The sequence below is a fragment of the Harpia harpyja genome, chromosome 17, assembly GCF_026419915.1.
Source record: "Harpia harpyja isolate bHarHar1 chromosome 17, bHarHar1 primary haplotype, whole genome shotgun sequence".
In the NCBI taxonomy this organism is placed as follows: Eukaryota; Metazoa; Chordata; class Aves; order Accipitriformes; family Accipitridae; genus Harpia; species Harpia harpyja.
In genome coordinates, this window is record NC_068956.1 from 28599720 (window position 1) to 28613101 (window position 13382).

General features: G+C 39.3%; 1 protein-coding gene across 3 annotated transcripts in view; it reads right to left on the reverse strand.

The window, feature by feature from the left end:
- Nucleotides 1–7246: 7246 nt before the first annotated feature.
- Nucleotides 7247–13382, reverse strand: part of DCLK1 (doublecortin like kinase 1) — a 246668-nt gene continuing 240532 nt past the window's right edge. For 2 of the 3 annotated variants that reach the window (XM_052812468.1, XM_052812470.1), the window contains one exon: nucleotides 7247–12185. In XM_052812468.1, coding sequence (XP_052668428.1) covers nucleotides 12021–12185 — 165 coding nt within the window. In that variant the 3' untranslated portion in view covers nucleotides 7247–12020. The remainder of the gene's footprint in view (nucleotides 12186–13382) is intronic. The other variant, XM_052812469.1, reaches the window with a different exon arrangement.

Here is a 13382-nt window from a genome sequence, read left to right on the forward strand (position 1 = left end):
TAGAAGATAATATTGTAATTAATTACCCACAGGTGTTTTCTATAGAACAATAAAAACACCAAAGGGAAAAGTCCACAGTTCTCAAAAAACGAATGCAGAAGCAACACAAAACTTTTCAGCTACACACTGGTGAAGGCAGGACGGTGTTCTCCACTGATGCCCAGGAAACTGCACCTACCTTGGGAAAAAAAAAAATCAGGATTTTCTCCTCCTCCAGCCAATGGAAGAGACCGCTTCTGCAGAAGAGTGATTGCACATCTTTAGCGGCACTTCAACCCAGCATTTCAGCAAACGACCGAATTGCTGTGCCATAGCAGCGGGATTGTGGTCTACAACACCCGTCCTCCCATTGCATCGTGGCTCTCGGCACAGGGGGAACAGCTTGCCGGGCCGCTGTGCTCCGCTTCCAGCTCTGTGGCTGCAAAGCCTGCAGGTCGAGAGGGCCTATGGGGCTCTGCAGCCTTCAGTAATTAGGTGTGCATTAAGAAAATGGTTTTAAAGAATTTTTAACAAAAGTAATCTAGGCCAAAACGTCTTCCTCAGTTGCAGTTTAATTCAGCATCGCCTGGTCAAAAATGAGATATTTCATATTCTTAAGGAAAAACTGGAACTGACAAATTCATTACTTAATCAGGCTAATCTAGCAAATTAAGAGGTAATTCTGAAGAAATAATGAAAACTCTCTAGTGGCATATTAATTATGACTTTCTTTTCAGCTATTAAGAAAGGAGGATTATGGATGTGGCCAAGAATAAAGAGAGATCTATTTTCAGGGTCAGTGGATTTATCTTTTCAGGAGTCTAACAGAAAGGAATAAATTGATTTCTTGCTGTGCAGGTGATTTGAGAAGCCTTGGACCAGAGATGACTTCTTTTTTTACTACATTGCATAATTAAACTTGCTATATTTCAAAGTTCAGTACCTGTTCAAATACATACAAATACATGGTTTTGATCAAAGACTCAGCAACCTCTGATAACAGGCAACTCTCTCAGTGCTAAAAGTTTAACTTTCTAGTTCTAGTGTCATTCATTAAATTTGCTACCTGTGTATTTTGTTTCTCCTATCTAGAGCTGGTATAAAAAGAAATCAATCTGGGGGATGTCATGGAACATTGCGGTACCATAGATTTGACTATGTGGCAATTGCACATAAAATAACAATATCAAGCTCCATGTTACATGAAGGGAAATAAATAGTGAATTACCAAGGTTTCCATTCAGGTGATTTCTCTGCCTGGAGAGGAATATGTCTGTACTTCAGAATGAGCAGTTGGACATAATTTAGATCGTGTCTCCCTTATCTGCCTGTTGCCCAAACAGAAGAATTACGATAAGATTTGGATAGTTCTTTGATGTAATGCTGTTAATCTTTTTTTTTTTCTTTTTTAAATGTTTCCGAAGTCCCATTTCCCTGAACATAACAGAAAAAAAGTAACGGGAGGCAAGTTTGAGTTGGGAACAAGTTTCCTGTTTAGAAAAATGAAAGGAAAACCCAAACGGCGTATCCATCCGCTTTCCAGGGAAGACTTGGTTATGACCATTTACTACTGATTTGCGAGCCGCCCACAGGGTCCCCGTTTGCTGCCTGATGCCTGGCACCTGCTCACAGCCAGTACAGAGGTAAAAACCAGCACCCCAATAGCTCCATGTTTCAGTCCCTTTGCAGAAGTGTGTCTTTTATGACTATCATTGGCTCAACCATCTTTCAAAAAGAGGATTTCACCGGCTTTCATTTAGCCAGACTAAATGGTATTTAAGGCATCATCAATTTTGACCTCGTCGGAAGCTGCTGATGCCCATACGCTGCAGAGGAGCCTGGTGGCTGCTGGCATTTTCTGGCAGAGACCAGCAGCGCAAAGCCTGCCTGCTGGCGCGCAGCGGGCCGGGGTTTGGTTTTCTACCCACGCCATGAGAAGTGGAAAACACTGCCCAGCCAGCGCACCTCTGGAGCAGAGCAAAAAGCTACAACCAGGGCAGCGGCTAGGCTTAAGGTTTCCAGCAACTGCCTTTTCCCATCTTGAAGGTTAAGTGGCAACAAATAATAAAGCGAGATGTCATTCGTCACCTTTGGGCAAGTGACGGCAAGATAGAGTCTGTGTGTGTCTTCCATCATTGCTCTTCAGAAAGCATCGGAAAAACCTAAAGCATATAGGCAGTCTGAAGGCAACACACGATGCCTCCTCTCCACGGACTCCCAGTTTTACTGAGCATATGTAGTGTTTAAACATAAATGACCGTGTCCCAACTTCCTCCAAGTCCTTCTTCTTTTGTTACAGTAATATTTTTTCAGATCACCCCACTCTTTCAGTTTATTCAAATTAAAAATGTTTTGAAAGATCCAGATATAAAGAACAGTGTAGAACTTGATCCCAACAGACACAGTACACACTTTTTAGACCTTACCTCTTCCTTTCATTTACAATTTAAGCCACCACTGCTGTTGAAAGTAGTCCCATCTTCCCACTGCAGCAGTCACTTTTTCTTACCCTTTTCGCTTGCATGCTGGTGTATCGGAGCAGTGAACAGAACCAGGTAATTAATGCAGGGTAAAACTTTTTTATGCCCCTGGAGCGGTTTCCCTGATTGGTTTTACCACACGGATGTACAACATTTGCACTGCACGAGAGAAGGGGAGTGTAGGAAGGAGAAAGAAGCAAGTGGCCTGGAGGGGCTGGAGGTGCGTGAAAGAGGGCAGAGAAGAAGGGGGCTGATTTGTCTGAAGACAGTGAAGGTTCATGAAGGTTTATGGCATTCACAAATCACTAGCCTTCATTCCAGCATGCCAAAAACTTGTGCTGCCAGTAAGATGGAGCACACACTCTTTGGGAAGACGGAGTCCAAAAGGGAAAGTACCACATGCCTATAACCCTGTTGTCAGTCTATAATCTCTGGGAACATAAAAATTCATCTTCTAGACAGACAGACATCTTCTGACAGACTCTGTAGTTTTGCAGCTATCATCTCCTGCATCAAGAACCGTTCCATGACCCAGCTGTTAAATAGCAACTATTAACTTGTAAATGAGAGTAGGATAAAATACACGCTTTCAGCAACATAGATAAAAAAGCACTTTTTCTGCCTTTCAGCAAAAATAATCAGAGAGCCCTGGTGGGATCTCATATTACTCAGACTCCTTATTTGTAGCTTTTACACTCCAGCACACTTGCTGGTAATGTATGAAGTATGAAATTAAAACTAAATCAATTGTCAGAACAAATGAAAAAGTACACTATGCAATGCATTATCCTCTGGTCTTTTATTGTATTTCTTCATTCACCTGCTAATTCCCCAAATCAAGCCATTTACAATGAAACTTCCAGTCATTAGTGGGATTTAGCAGGCTTCCACTGTAAAATAGTATTGACATTTCTCATGAGAGTTGGTATGTATAGTGTTGAAGCGCACCAGATACAAAGGCTGTCAGTCCACAACTATATTTGATTTCCATACGTTTATCCAAACTCACCTTCTGAGCTGGGAAATTAATACATGAAGTGCGAATTTTTTGAATAGTTGCTGCTTCTTTTTTTTATAATCATGTTCATCAAGACTCCCGTTGGTGCAGAGGTTTATGTGGGAAAACTAGGATGTGGCTGCATGACTAATTTTTAAAGCCTGTGCACAGCTCCTCAGGAATGCAGCTGGATGTAAGTCCTTAGTGGCTTGCTTGTGATGACTGAATTGAAATATATCGTAATGCTTCTCTGCTCAGGAAACATGAGCTTGTTAGAAGTTGAGACTAGAGCTGAAGTATTGACTTGTCCTTTTCTACTCTTTTATTACCATTTTAGAGCAAATATTTTACATAAAATTAAGCAACAGCTTAAAAACTTAGCTCATAAGTTAAGGGGATAATATCAGATCTCGTTTCTGTTCATTTACATTTATTAGCATAAATGGCAGGATTTGAAAAATGCCATTTGGCTTCCCTCCTTATTTTTGCGGGAATATGTATCATCTAGAAATTATTTAATTAGTACCTTGAAAATTAAAGATTCATCTATGCCATTCAAACCACATAGCAATTCCCAAGTTTCTTACTTTTCGAAAGAAATGAAAATTTTTCTAAATTGAAATAATTTAGAAACTTGTTTAAAGGCCACCACTTCCTTAGATAGCTCTTTAGCATGCATGAGAAAAGTGCAATTTAATTTCACACTCAACTAATCCTTTAACAATTTTCTTTCAGGCAGAATATAAAAGGTTATTATTAATTCCTTAATAAAATAAAAAATAAGTTATAGCCGATATGTCTTTAACCTTGGACCAGTTTGAATAATTTTTTTTCCTTCAGATAAGACACCAAAGATCAGCACAAATGGCCAGTGATAAATTGACCTCTGGGAATTACTCAAGAGTCCTCCTCCTTCCTTTTTTCACATCAGTTCTCTCTGAAAATGCCTCTCTTGAACTACTTCTGGTTTTAGCATCAGTCAGTCAATTTGATTCTTCCCACCCCTGAACTATCAATGGCAAAAGTTGTCGAGATCTTATGTTAGCCACCTTAAATTTTAACTCCCTATTACACTGAAGTAATTTCACAAAGACTACCCCAGTTAAGATTCGTGATGAACGCCAAATTGTCAGAAGTTCGTATCTTAAAGGTTTATTTGCCTTTTCCTATGTGCTTGGATTTGCTGAAGAGAAAAAAAAAAAAAATCTATCACTGTCCTTTGCAAGGTACAGCACCAGGAATTCCCTTGGACGTATGATCCATTGCATTTATACCTTACACTCTCTCTCAATTTACCAATTCCTCTCTAACCAATTCTCAAACTCTCACCATATTATGGACCACAGCTTCAATAGCTGTGGACATTCTGTTTGAAAAGAAAATAAATCTCTGGGTGCTGTTATTCATATAAGACCCTTCTGGTCTTATTAGCAGATGTTGAAGCATTCCAGGCACCTAATGGAGATGCATAGGTAAAAAAAGTAATTACCTCTGAATGTCAATGGTGGTGGTGGTAGTAGTAGTAGCAGCAGCATTAACAGTCATAGTAGTAATGTCAGCTCTTCTTGAGAGTAACTCCAGACAAGTCAAGTAAGCTAGGCTTCTTTTTCATCACTGCTTTTTTCTCTAGGCACTTAAAATTAGATGTGTATGAATAAGTCATCACTATCTTTAAAATCTGTTAGGAACATAGAAATACAAAGTATCTTCTGGGTTTCTGAGTCCAATCTCTACCTACAACAGGAAACACATATGAGGACATATCAGAAACACCTCAAGAAGAAAGTTTCTCATCAACAGATCAAGTTCCACCTCAAAATCAGTTGGAGTTTCTTGGCTCCAATGGTTCTATTGCAAAAAACCTCTCAAAAATCTGTTTGATCAGTTGGTAGGAAACCATCTTCCAAATGCCAGTCTACATTTATCATGGCTAATCGCTAGCTATATGCTTTTTTCTAGCTCTGTCATTTAGCATAAACAGTTATTTTCCCAAGCTGATATTTACTCATGGCTTGACAAAATGCAGCACTGCAGGCAGATGCCAAGAAAACGGCACAACTCTCTCCAGTGTCCTCTCCCCACCCACCTAGGTAGGGTGGACACTTTTGGAAATGACTGAGCACTGTGGTTCATCGCTCAAGTCAATCATGAAGAAGGATTAGGAAGACATCTCCATTACAGGTGGGTCATTCCATGAACTCTTTATTTTGTGGATGCTTTGTTCCTTTCTCTGGACCCTGCTGCAGAAAACTGCAGTTATATGAAGCCTCAATATAGCAACTCGATTCTTACTGAAGTTATTTGGCACGGGCTATCCAACTATATATGCAGACAAGTATAAAATGTATAGACATCACTTTTTGAAAGCTGTCATTTCCCAAAAGGACACATTAAGGTAGAAGCATGCTGCAGAATTGCTATTAAAAAAAATTAATTTACAGTCATTTTTTAAACACCTAATTTCCCCACTAGCCTGTATGTAACACTACTTCAAACAGCTACACACGGTCTCATTTAGTGAATATATGAGGAAGAGGTCTGCATTATGTTTGCTAAAAGAACTAGGATTTCAATTCCATCTGCTGCTGGGTGTGTTTGATTTGTATATTAATTATGCCTGTTTGTAGCTGTAAATTTGCTCCAGATTAGTAGCTGATTGGCTCCGCAGATGGATTCATTACACTGCGTGGCTCCCTTGCACTTTTATAGTTTTCAAATGATTCCATACTTAGGCTTTTTAAACTGCTTTTAATACCTCTCTTATTCAGTGTGAGCTTTCAACCCTGTCTCATGCAGGCAATTTTTTTTTCCCCCTAAGAGAAAACACGTTCCTTTGATTCTTCTCTTCATGGACCCTTTTGGCTGGTGTAATGTCAGCTTTGTCCATGGTGCTACTCTAAAACACAAGACAAAACTGCTTCTTCTCCCAGTCTTACAGGGAAATTCAGCATATTCACATTTAGCATTTGCTGCGTGGAATGACTTAAACTAATGGGTTTAGGAATTACACGAGCACTCAGCAGGGCGTATATACATACCCGTTAGTGCGCAAACTTTAAATGCTTCTCACGTTGAAATAAAACTCTCCCACATGTGGAACATTTTTGCTCTTGATCACTGAGTTTTCTCCCTGGTCTTCTAAATGCCCAAAAGTTCTGAGCTGTCACCTTTGTAGTTAAGACCTGCGAGATATGCTTGAAAATGTAACACATCTGAAATAAGCTGCATAAAAACCACCTTTGTGTCTGTGTGTGTGAATGTTTGTGTACACTTAGAAAATAAATGTCGAAGAGGTCAAGCTGATTTCCCTCATATTTTAGGAGAAGAATCACTCTGAGCTGAAAAATTGTATGCCAAGTTTCTGCCTGAAGCAAATTTTTACGATCAAATTAAAAACCTTTGAGACTAAGAGTTTATAATGGAAATACTAACACAGCCTTAACCGTGGCAGCACTAGCAGGCACTGCAATAATATTAGGAAAGCTCTCCCTGCCCACAATCTAAACTAAATAAAAAAGATGCCATTTTCTAACATATACCCCAGGCTAGCAAATAACAATGATTTAATGTACTCGCCCTGTGGTAATATAGTAGCACTGCAAACCTCTGAGCCAATTTTTCTTTTCTTTTCTTTTTTTTTTTCTTTTTAAACATATATGCCCCATAGGGAAAGGATTGCAATTTAGCTCTTATTTGTGGATATATCGCTTTCATTTCGACAATTCTTGAAAGCCTTCCTGCTGTCACACGCTACTGTATGCGAGCACCCAACTGAATAAAGACCCACCAGGCTTTTTCAGGAGTTTATTCACAGGTTTGGCTTTGCTTATTGTAGTATGCACCACATTTAAATTAGATGAGGGCTACTGTAAAGCAATAACATTGTCAATGACTGGAATCTCACTTTCCCCTCTAACAGTCTGAAGCAAATTAATGTATTGGTTGTTCATTAACAAGTAAACAGTTTCTGCTACAATGTCAAGGAAAAAGAATGTGTTCATTAATATGAACAATCTTCATCTACAAAGATGATTTACACAATGCATGTCATGAGATAGCTTTCCCCTAACTAGTACACTACCAAACTGAAAAGCTGATTCTTAGGACTTTCTTGAAATTACAATATTGTTTGTTTACCAATAAGAAAGACAGTCTCAGTCACCTATGCCACCATTGTAAGCTCTATAGTAAGTACTTAAAAAAAGAGATTTCTGGAATCACTTGTGGAATTAATAAAATTGATAACTACAGACTTACACTGCATCAATGATACATATTATTCCTGTGATAAGTTAAGCTAAAAATAAGATTAATTTGGTTATAGAAATTCCTTAAACAACAACACTTAAATTATTTCAAACTTGAAATTTTTCAAGAATTTTCTGAAAAAAATCAGCAAACACTGGCTAAAAAAGCAAAGCAGTTTGGATACACCAATGTAATCAGCATGCCTAGTGCTTTTCTGTTAACCCTCTGAGTAGAACCACAGTATTCTGGATTTTTTTGTACACTAATGCTATGAAAATTGTAACTTACAGAAATATTAATTTATATGTCATGACTTAATAAAGCATGTTCTAAATATATTTGGGCTAGGCACCGCATCTCGTGAGCAATTCATCCATCCTAGAATTATCCACTAGAGAAGCCAGTCTCTAGCAACTATAAGGGAAGTTTAGATGATTGCCCTAGATTAGATGCTTAACTCTTAGATGGATACATCCAGATGAGACAGCGCCCAGCTCAGCACCCTTTAACTAATCCTCTGCTATCACCTATCAGTACTACGTTTTCACATCAAAGTTTGCTTACTGCATGTAAGCTCACTAGAATATTGCACTTAGGTTGGAGTCCACGTTATCTCCACTTACATTTAATTGAGAGGAATTAAGCTGGCAGTGGCCCTGTTCTGCGCTCCTGTTAACACTAAGATCACACTGTCAGGCATCTCCAGACACCAAATATTAGACGACCCGAGTCACCCATTGGAAGCGTTCCTCCCCATCTCCCTGGTGACGGACGGTGCCTACCACGACTGCCACCCGCCTCAGCTCACTACACAGGCTTGGTGGGAGGAAGTTGGCCTCGTACACGTAATAAGCATTAAAAAAAAAATCGTTGTCACATTTAGCACCAATTCGATGCAATGCTTCAAAAGGGAAATGACGAAAGATGTCAGAAGGAGTGGTATATATTACACTAAAATGACCACAGTGTGCCACGTGCTCTCCCAGATTATCACATTAGAAGTAGTCTGTTATCTCCGATTTCTTTTTTTTTCACTGGTGTTTCAAGTATTTTTAGGGCCACATATCCTGTCTTCACTTACCCCCTGGAATTCAGAGGTTAGACAAGACAAAGGGCAGTAGCTGCCAAACAAGCCTGAACCATTATTATTTCCACGAAACCATCCACATATATACGTATATATGGTCATATTTAAAAATATATATGGATATATGGATATATTTAAAACCATCATTACAAACTCTTTTAAAACAGTTTAAATATTCAGATACCTTTCCTTGAAGCCTAAAAAGAGGCTATCAGCAATTTGAAACCCAATCTCTCACAGACCTAAAAATAACTTTAAAAAAATATTTTTATAGTTATGTTCATAAAACATGAATGAAAGATCAGAAACGTATAAGACGTTGGGGATGAGTAGGGTTTTCAGGATCTAGGATTATTTTTACATACTTTTTAAGTAGTACAAGATGGTGTAAGATGAAGGAGCCAAACATCTTATTTTAATGATAACCCTGTATTCCAAAGCAAAGCAAAGGTGATAGGAAAATCCCAGATGGGTTTTTCAATAATATTGCTCATGCATAAGGTGAAGCATATTTTTATATTCATTTTTTCCTCCTGACTTCCCTCTCTAATTAAGAAGAATGAACATTGGCCTTTTTGCTTTAAGACTGCCAAATCTTCCCCAACAGTCAGGGAGCATGTGGTATTAATGGACACTTTTTTATTACCAAATGTATCTCTCGCATTTACATGGCTGAGTTGCATCTCTTCTAAAGGGAAGGCTGTGATATAATGTGAGAAGGGCAATGCTGGAAAAACGTGCCAGATCCCAACCTACTGTAAATTGAGGTAGGTAAGTGGCTTGGCTGAGGGGTTGATCCTATGGAAAAATAATCCCTGCCCTATCCAAATGTTATCAGACTACAACCATTAACATCGTAACGGCCGTGGCTGTGCCCTGTCTACCAAGGGTCTTCTCTCTGCAGTGCCTCTAGGGTTGGATGGGCACGGTCAGGGATCTGCCACAGACACAGCTCCTCGCCAAAACCTAAAATCCAAGAACTTTTGTATGGCAGTTCCTTTATCCCTTCACCTCTTGCCCCTGTGGACTTCTCCAACAAGACACCTATTTGGTCCACTTGGGTTACTCAGGTTCCAGACAGGAGGAACTGAGGCCGTGCGCAGGGCTCCTGCCCGTGGACGTACGGTCAGAGATCAGTCTCCTGACGACTTCGGGTGAGATTCGTTCTACTAAACTCATAATCTGCATTTTGGTGCCTGACGTAAGCTTCCACCAGCAGTTCCTTCTACAGTCAATGGAGTGAGAGCAATAGGTGAACCAAAGCATGAGTCCTGCCTAAAATGCGTGCCCATGACAGGTGAGATGAACCAAACCTGGAAATGCTCGTCTCTCTGTATTACCAAGGAAGTCTGGAGACCTAGTTTCAACTAAATGTCTCATTTCTAGATTATTAACATTGGGTGAATTTAAAAGCATTCTGTATGAAATACTTGTACCACTTGTGTGAAGATTCACAAGATGAAATTCCTGTATTCAAAATCTTCAGAGCTTTTAATACATAAATTTTCATGACTAAGGCAATCAAAGATGCACTTTAAAGGATGGAGGAACAAAAGAATTTCAATGTTTTTGAAATACAGTTCAAACAATACTTCCAACTAGAAATACAAAAGAGCATTATGCTAGCTCCAACAAGCTGCAGGTACACATTTGCTGCCACAACTGCTCGTAGGGACAGTTCCATCAGCAAACACAACTCAGAATGGAACTGTGGGCAGCTTGCCCTGTCCCTCCAAAATTTATTTATACTTCCCAGCAAGATTAAAAAAGTCTGCATATCTTTTGGGGCAGCATATTGATATTTCTAGCTGTATGATATGAAAGAAAAAGGGAGAAAGAAATAGAGAAAAAGGGCAAGGAGGGAGAGAGAGAGGGGAAAACACACTTACGTGACTTTTTAAAAACACTGTAAGAAAATTTTAACTTTAGAGGAGGAAACTTCCATTTTATATGAGTAATAAGAGGAAGTATAAATTTCACAATGTTGTTTTTTATTTTAGAATAGGGTTTTGGAAGTTGCCTTTTTCATTCAAGTGAAATTCTGAGTGATTTTATAATCATTTTTCTTTCAAATTATCACATCTGAAGCAAAAGCCTACAAAGTGTAATATTTCTGTGGAAGCCAACTTTCGGATAAAGGTTAAATAAAATGCTATAATGCTGTGTTGAGCTTTTAACAAACCAGAAATATGTATACTCTGTGTAAATGCCCATTTTATTAAATATTACAAATAGAACTGGTGAATCATTTTTAGCTTCTCCATTCTAAGACAAAACTTTCGCTAATTCAGTCTAGGCTTTACATATATATTAAATGACTTGCATTTGCCCCAGTTTATGGGGCAAATTTTAAGGGTAATTCTCATCGATGTTAATCTTTAAAAGTGACTCTCCCGGAATAACCAGGTCACGCTGAGAGGATGCCTGTACATTTCTGAATGTGAGGCAAAGGAACCAGCAACTTCTCAACTAGATCATTACATACCATTACATGACAGAACTTGTCCTCAAGCCATTTCCCAAGACTCTGCATTGTCATTAGCAGCAAACGATATGGAAGCAACCTTTTGTGGCCATCATCATGTCATCCTCTGTAAACTATGAGGCTGCCCTACACTGAATTTCCCATTTAGCCTGCATAATATCCTCCAACAAGAGTCACTCCCTCTGGAAGTACGATGCAGGTTTAGAACGAGCTGCTGTAGAAGATACTGCTTGTTTAATTTTATTTTCATTTTTAAAGCCTATATTTGTAACCCCTAAGCAATAGTGCATTTGATATTGTTTTGGCCACAAACAGGCAAGGAACTTTAGGGTACTATAAAAGATATGTGCGTATAAAAGCAAAAAAGCCAGAATAAAGCCCTAATGTGGGTTGTCAAGATTTAAGCTGATCATTTACTCAGAGGGTTAACATGTGCTAAAATTACATACTGCAGTTCCTAGCTTCACTGATGAAAACATTCACTGCTTCTATCTTTAAATAAAAAAGCAAAATAGCCTTAACCCTTTGAGGATCGTATTAGCAGCAAGTTGCAATCTAAACAGAGAACAAGTATTCCAATCAATTCGGAAATTATTCTTACAAAGATTCTGTGAGCACCCTTTTGTGTTCCACCATCCCAGCGTTTACTGCCGGATAGATCAGCTGTAATCACTTCACACAGCTCTGAAGGATTTTCAGGATCTCAAAGGGTTAAAGCCAAGACTTTTGAGTAAAAGTGTTTTATTAAAAGGGTGAGTTAGGTGAGCGAACAGTCTCGGATGAACTTGGAGAATAGTCTTCCGATTCGGAGTTGAGTTCAGGTGGAGCTTGCTGTGCCTTATAACGTCCCCTCACATCCTGGTTGCGTCTTCGTCGGAAAACCTGCCTCTCCTTATCAAGAGCGGTGGTCTGGCAGGGGCATAAAATAAGAATAAATGAAATTAGGCTGTGTGTGAAATGCAAAGCTAATGAAAACCATGCGTTTTTATGTGGCCTGCAAATACCAGGGATAATAAATGTTCAGACCAAATTAAACCTGTTCTGTCTCAGTCAGGTCTGAAAGGGTGAGCCCACAACATAGCTAAATGCTTTAAAAGGTGCATTTCCCAAATCTTAAGAGGTAGCGTGACATCATCCAGCAGATACAGTACCATATATATGGATGCCATATGTTCTACTTCTGGATGCTATTAATTTCATCCTTTAACAGATTCAAATTTCAAGCCAGATACCAACTGACCTTCCCCCCACCCTTCTCAAAGTATAAATCTGTTTCTACAGGCAAGGCAGAGATGTACGCTTGTCTTTGATTTGACCTAATGAAGGCTGATACACACTCACCCATGTTCAAGTCAGTGCAATCGGCTAACAAAGATGGATTGTGATGAAGTTGTCAGACAAGAGAGAAAAACAAACACCGAAGGGAGCTAGCCCAGCTCTTTGACACCTCCTCATGCCGCTCAATGGATGTTCTTAGGGAGAACGCTGAAGAGCTCTGACGGAAAGACCCGTTTAGCCTGACCACCCTGTCTCCTCCCGTTAACCAAGGTCTAGTGAATGAAATACTCTGCTGATTTTATCTAGGTCTATCTAGAGTATTTAGGACTGGGAAAGAAGAACGTTTACTTGACGGGCTTCATTTTTTGATCAGTCTCTGCCACTATTGAGAATGCAAGTCTTAATAAGATGGCTGTAACTTCTAGCCACATCTTTTTTTCTGCTTTTCTGGCACATTTACAAGGTGAAACTGCAACCCAGGTAAGGGCAGCCCAAGTCTGACTAACGATTTCAAGCATGGGACTGGGTTTCGCTGTTTTCTCGATTATGGGGTATTAAACTGCAGTCCCTGAAATCGCTGTAAAATTACAAGTTCAGCAGGATGGCCTTGATTCAGCAAGAGCACTTTGACACATCGTTAACTGCCTTCTGAAGCAGGGCTGCCTTCTTAAAACATGGCCCGTGATTTTTTTGGAAAAACCAAAACGGGAAAAGGCAGGTGGCTAGTAAGATGACATACAAATTGCAAACAAATAGCTGATCATGGCACTGGAGGCAAAGATAATTTTGAGAACTGAATAGGTTTAACTGCTAAGGCTTGTAAAATTT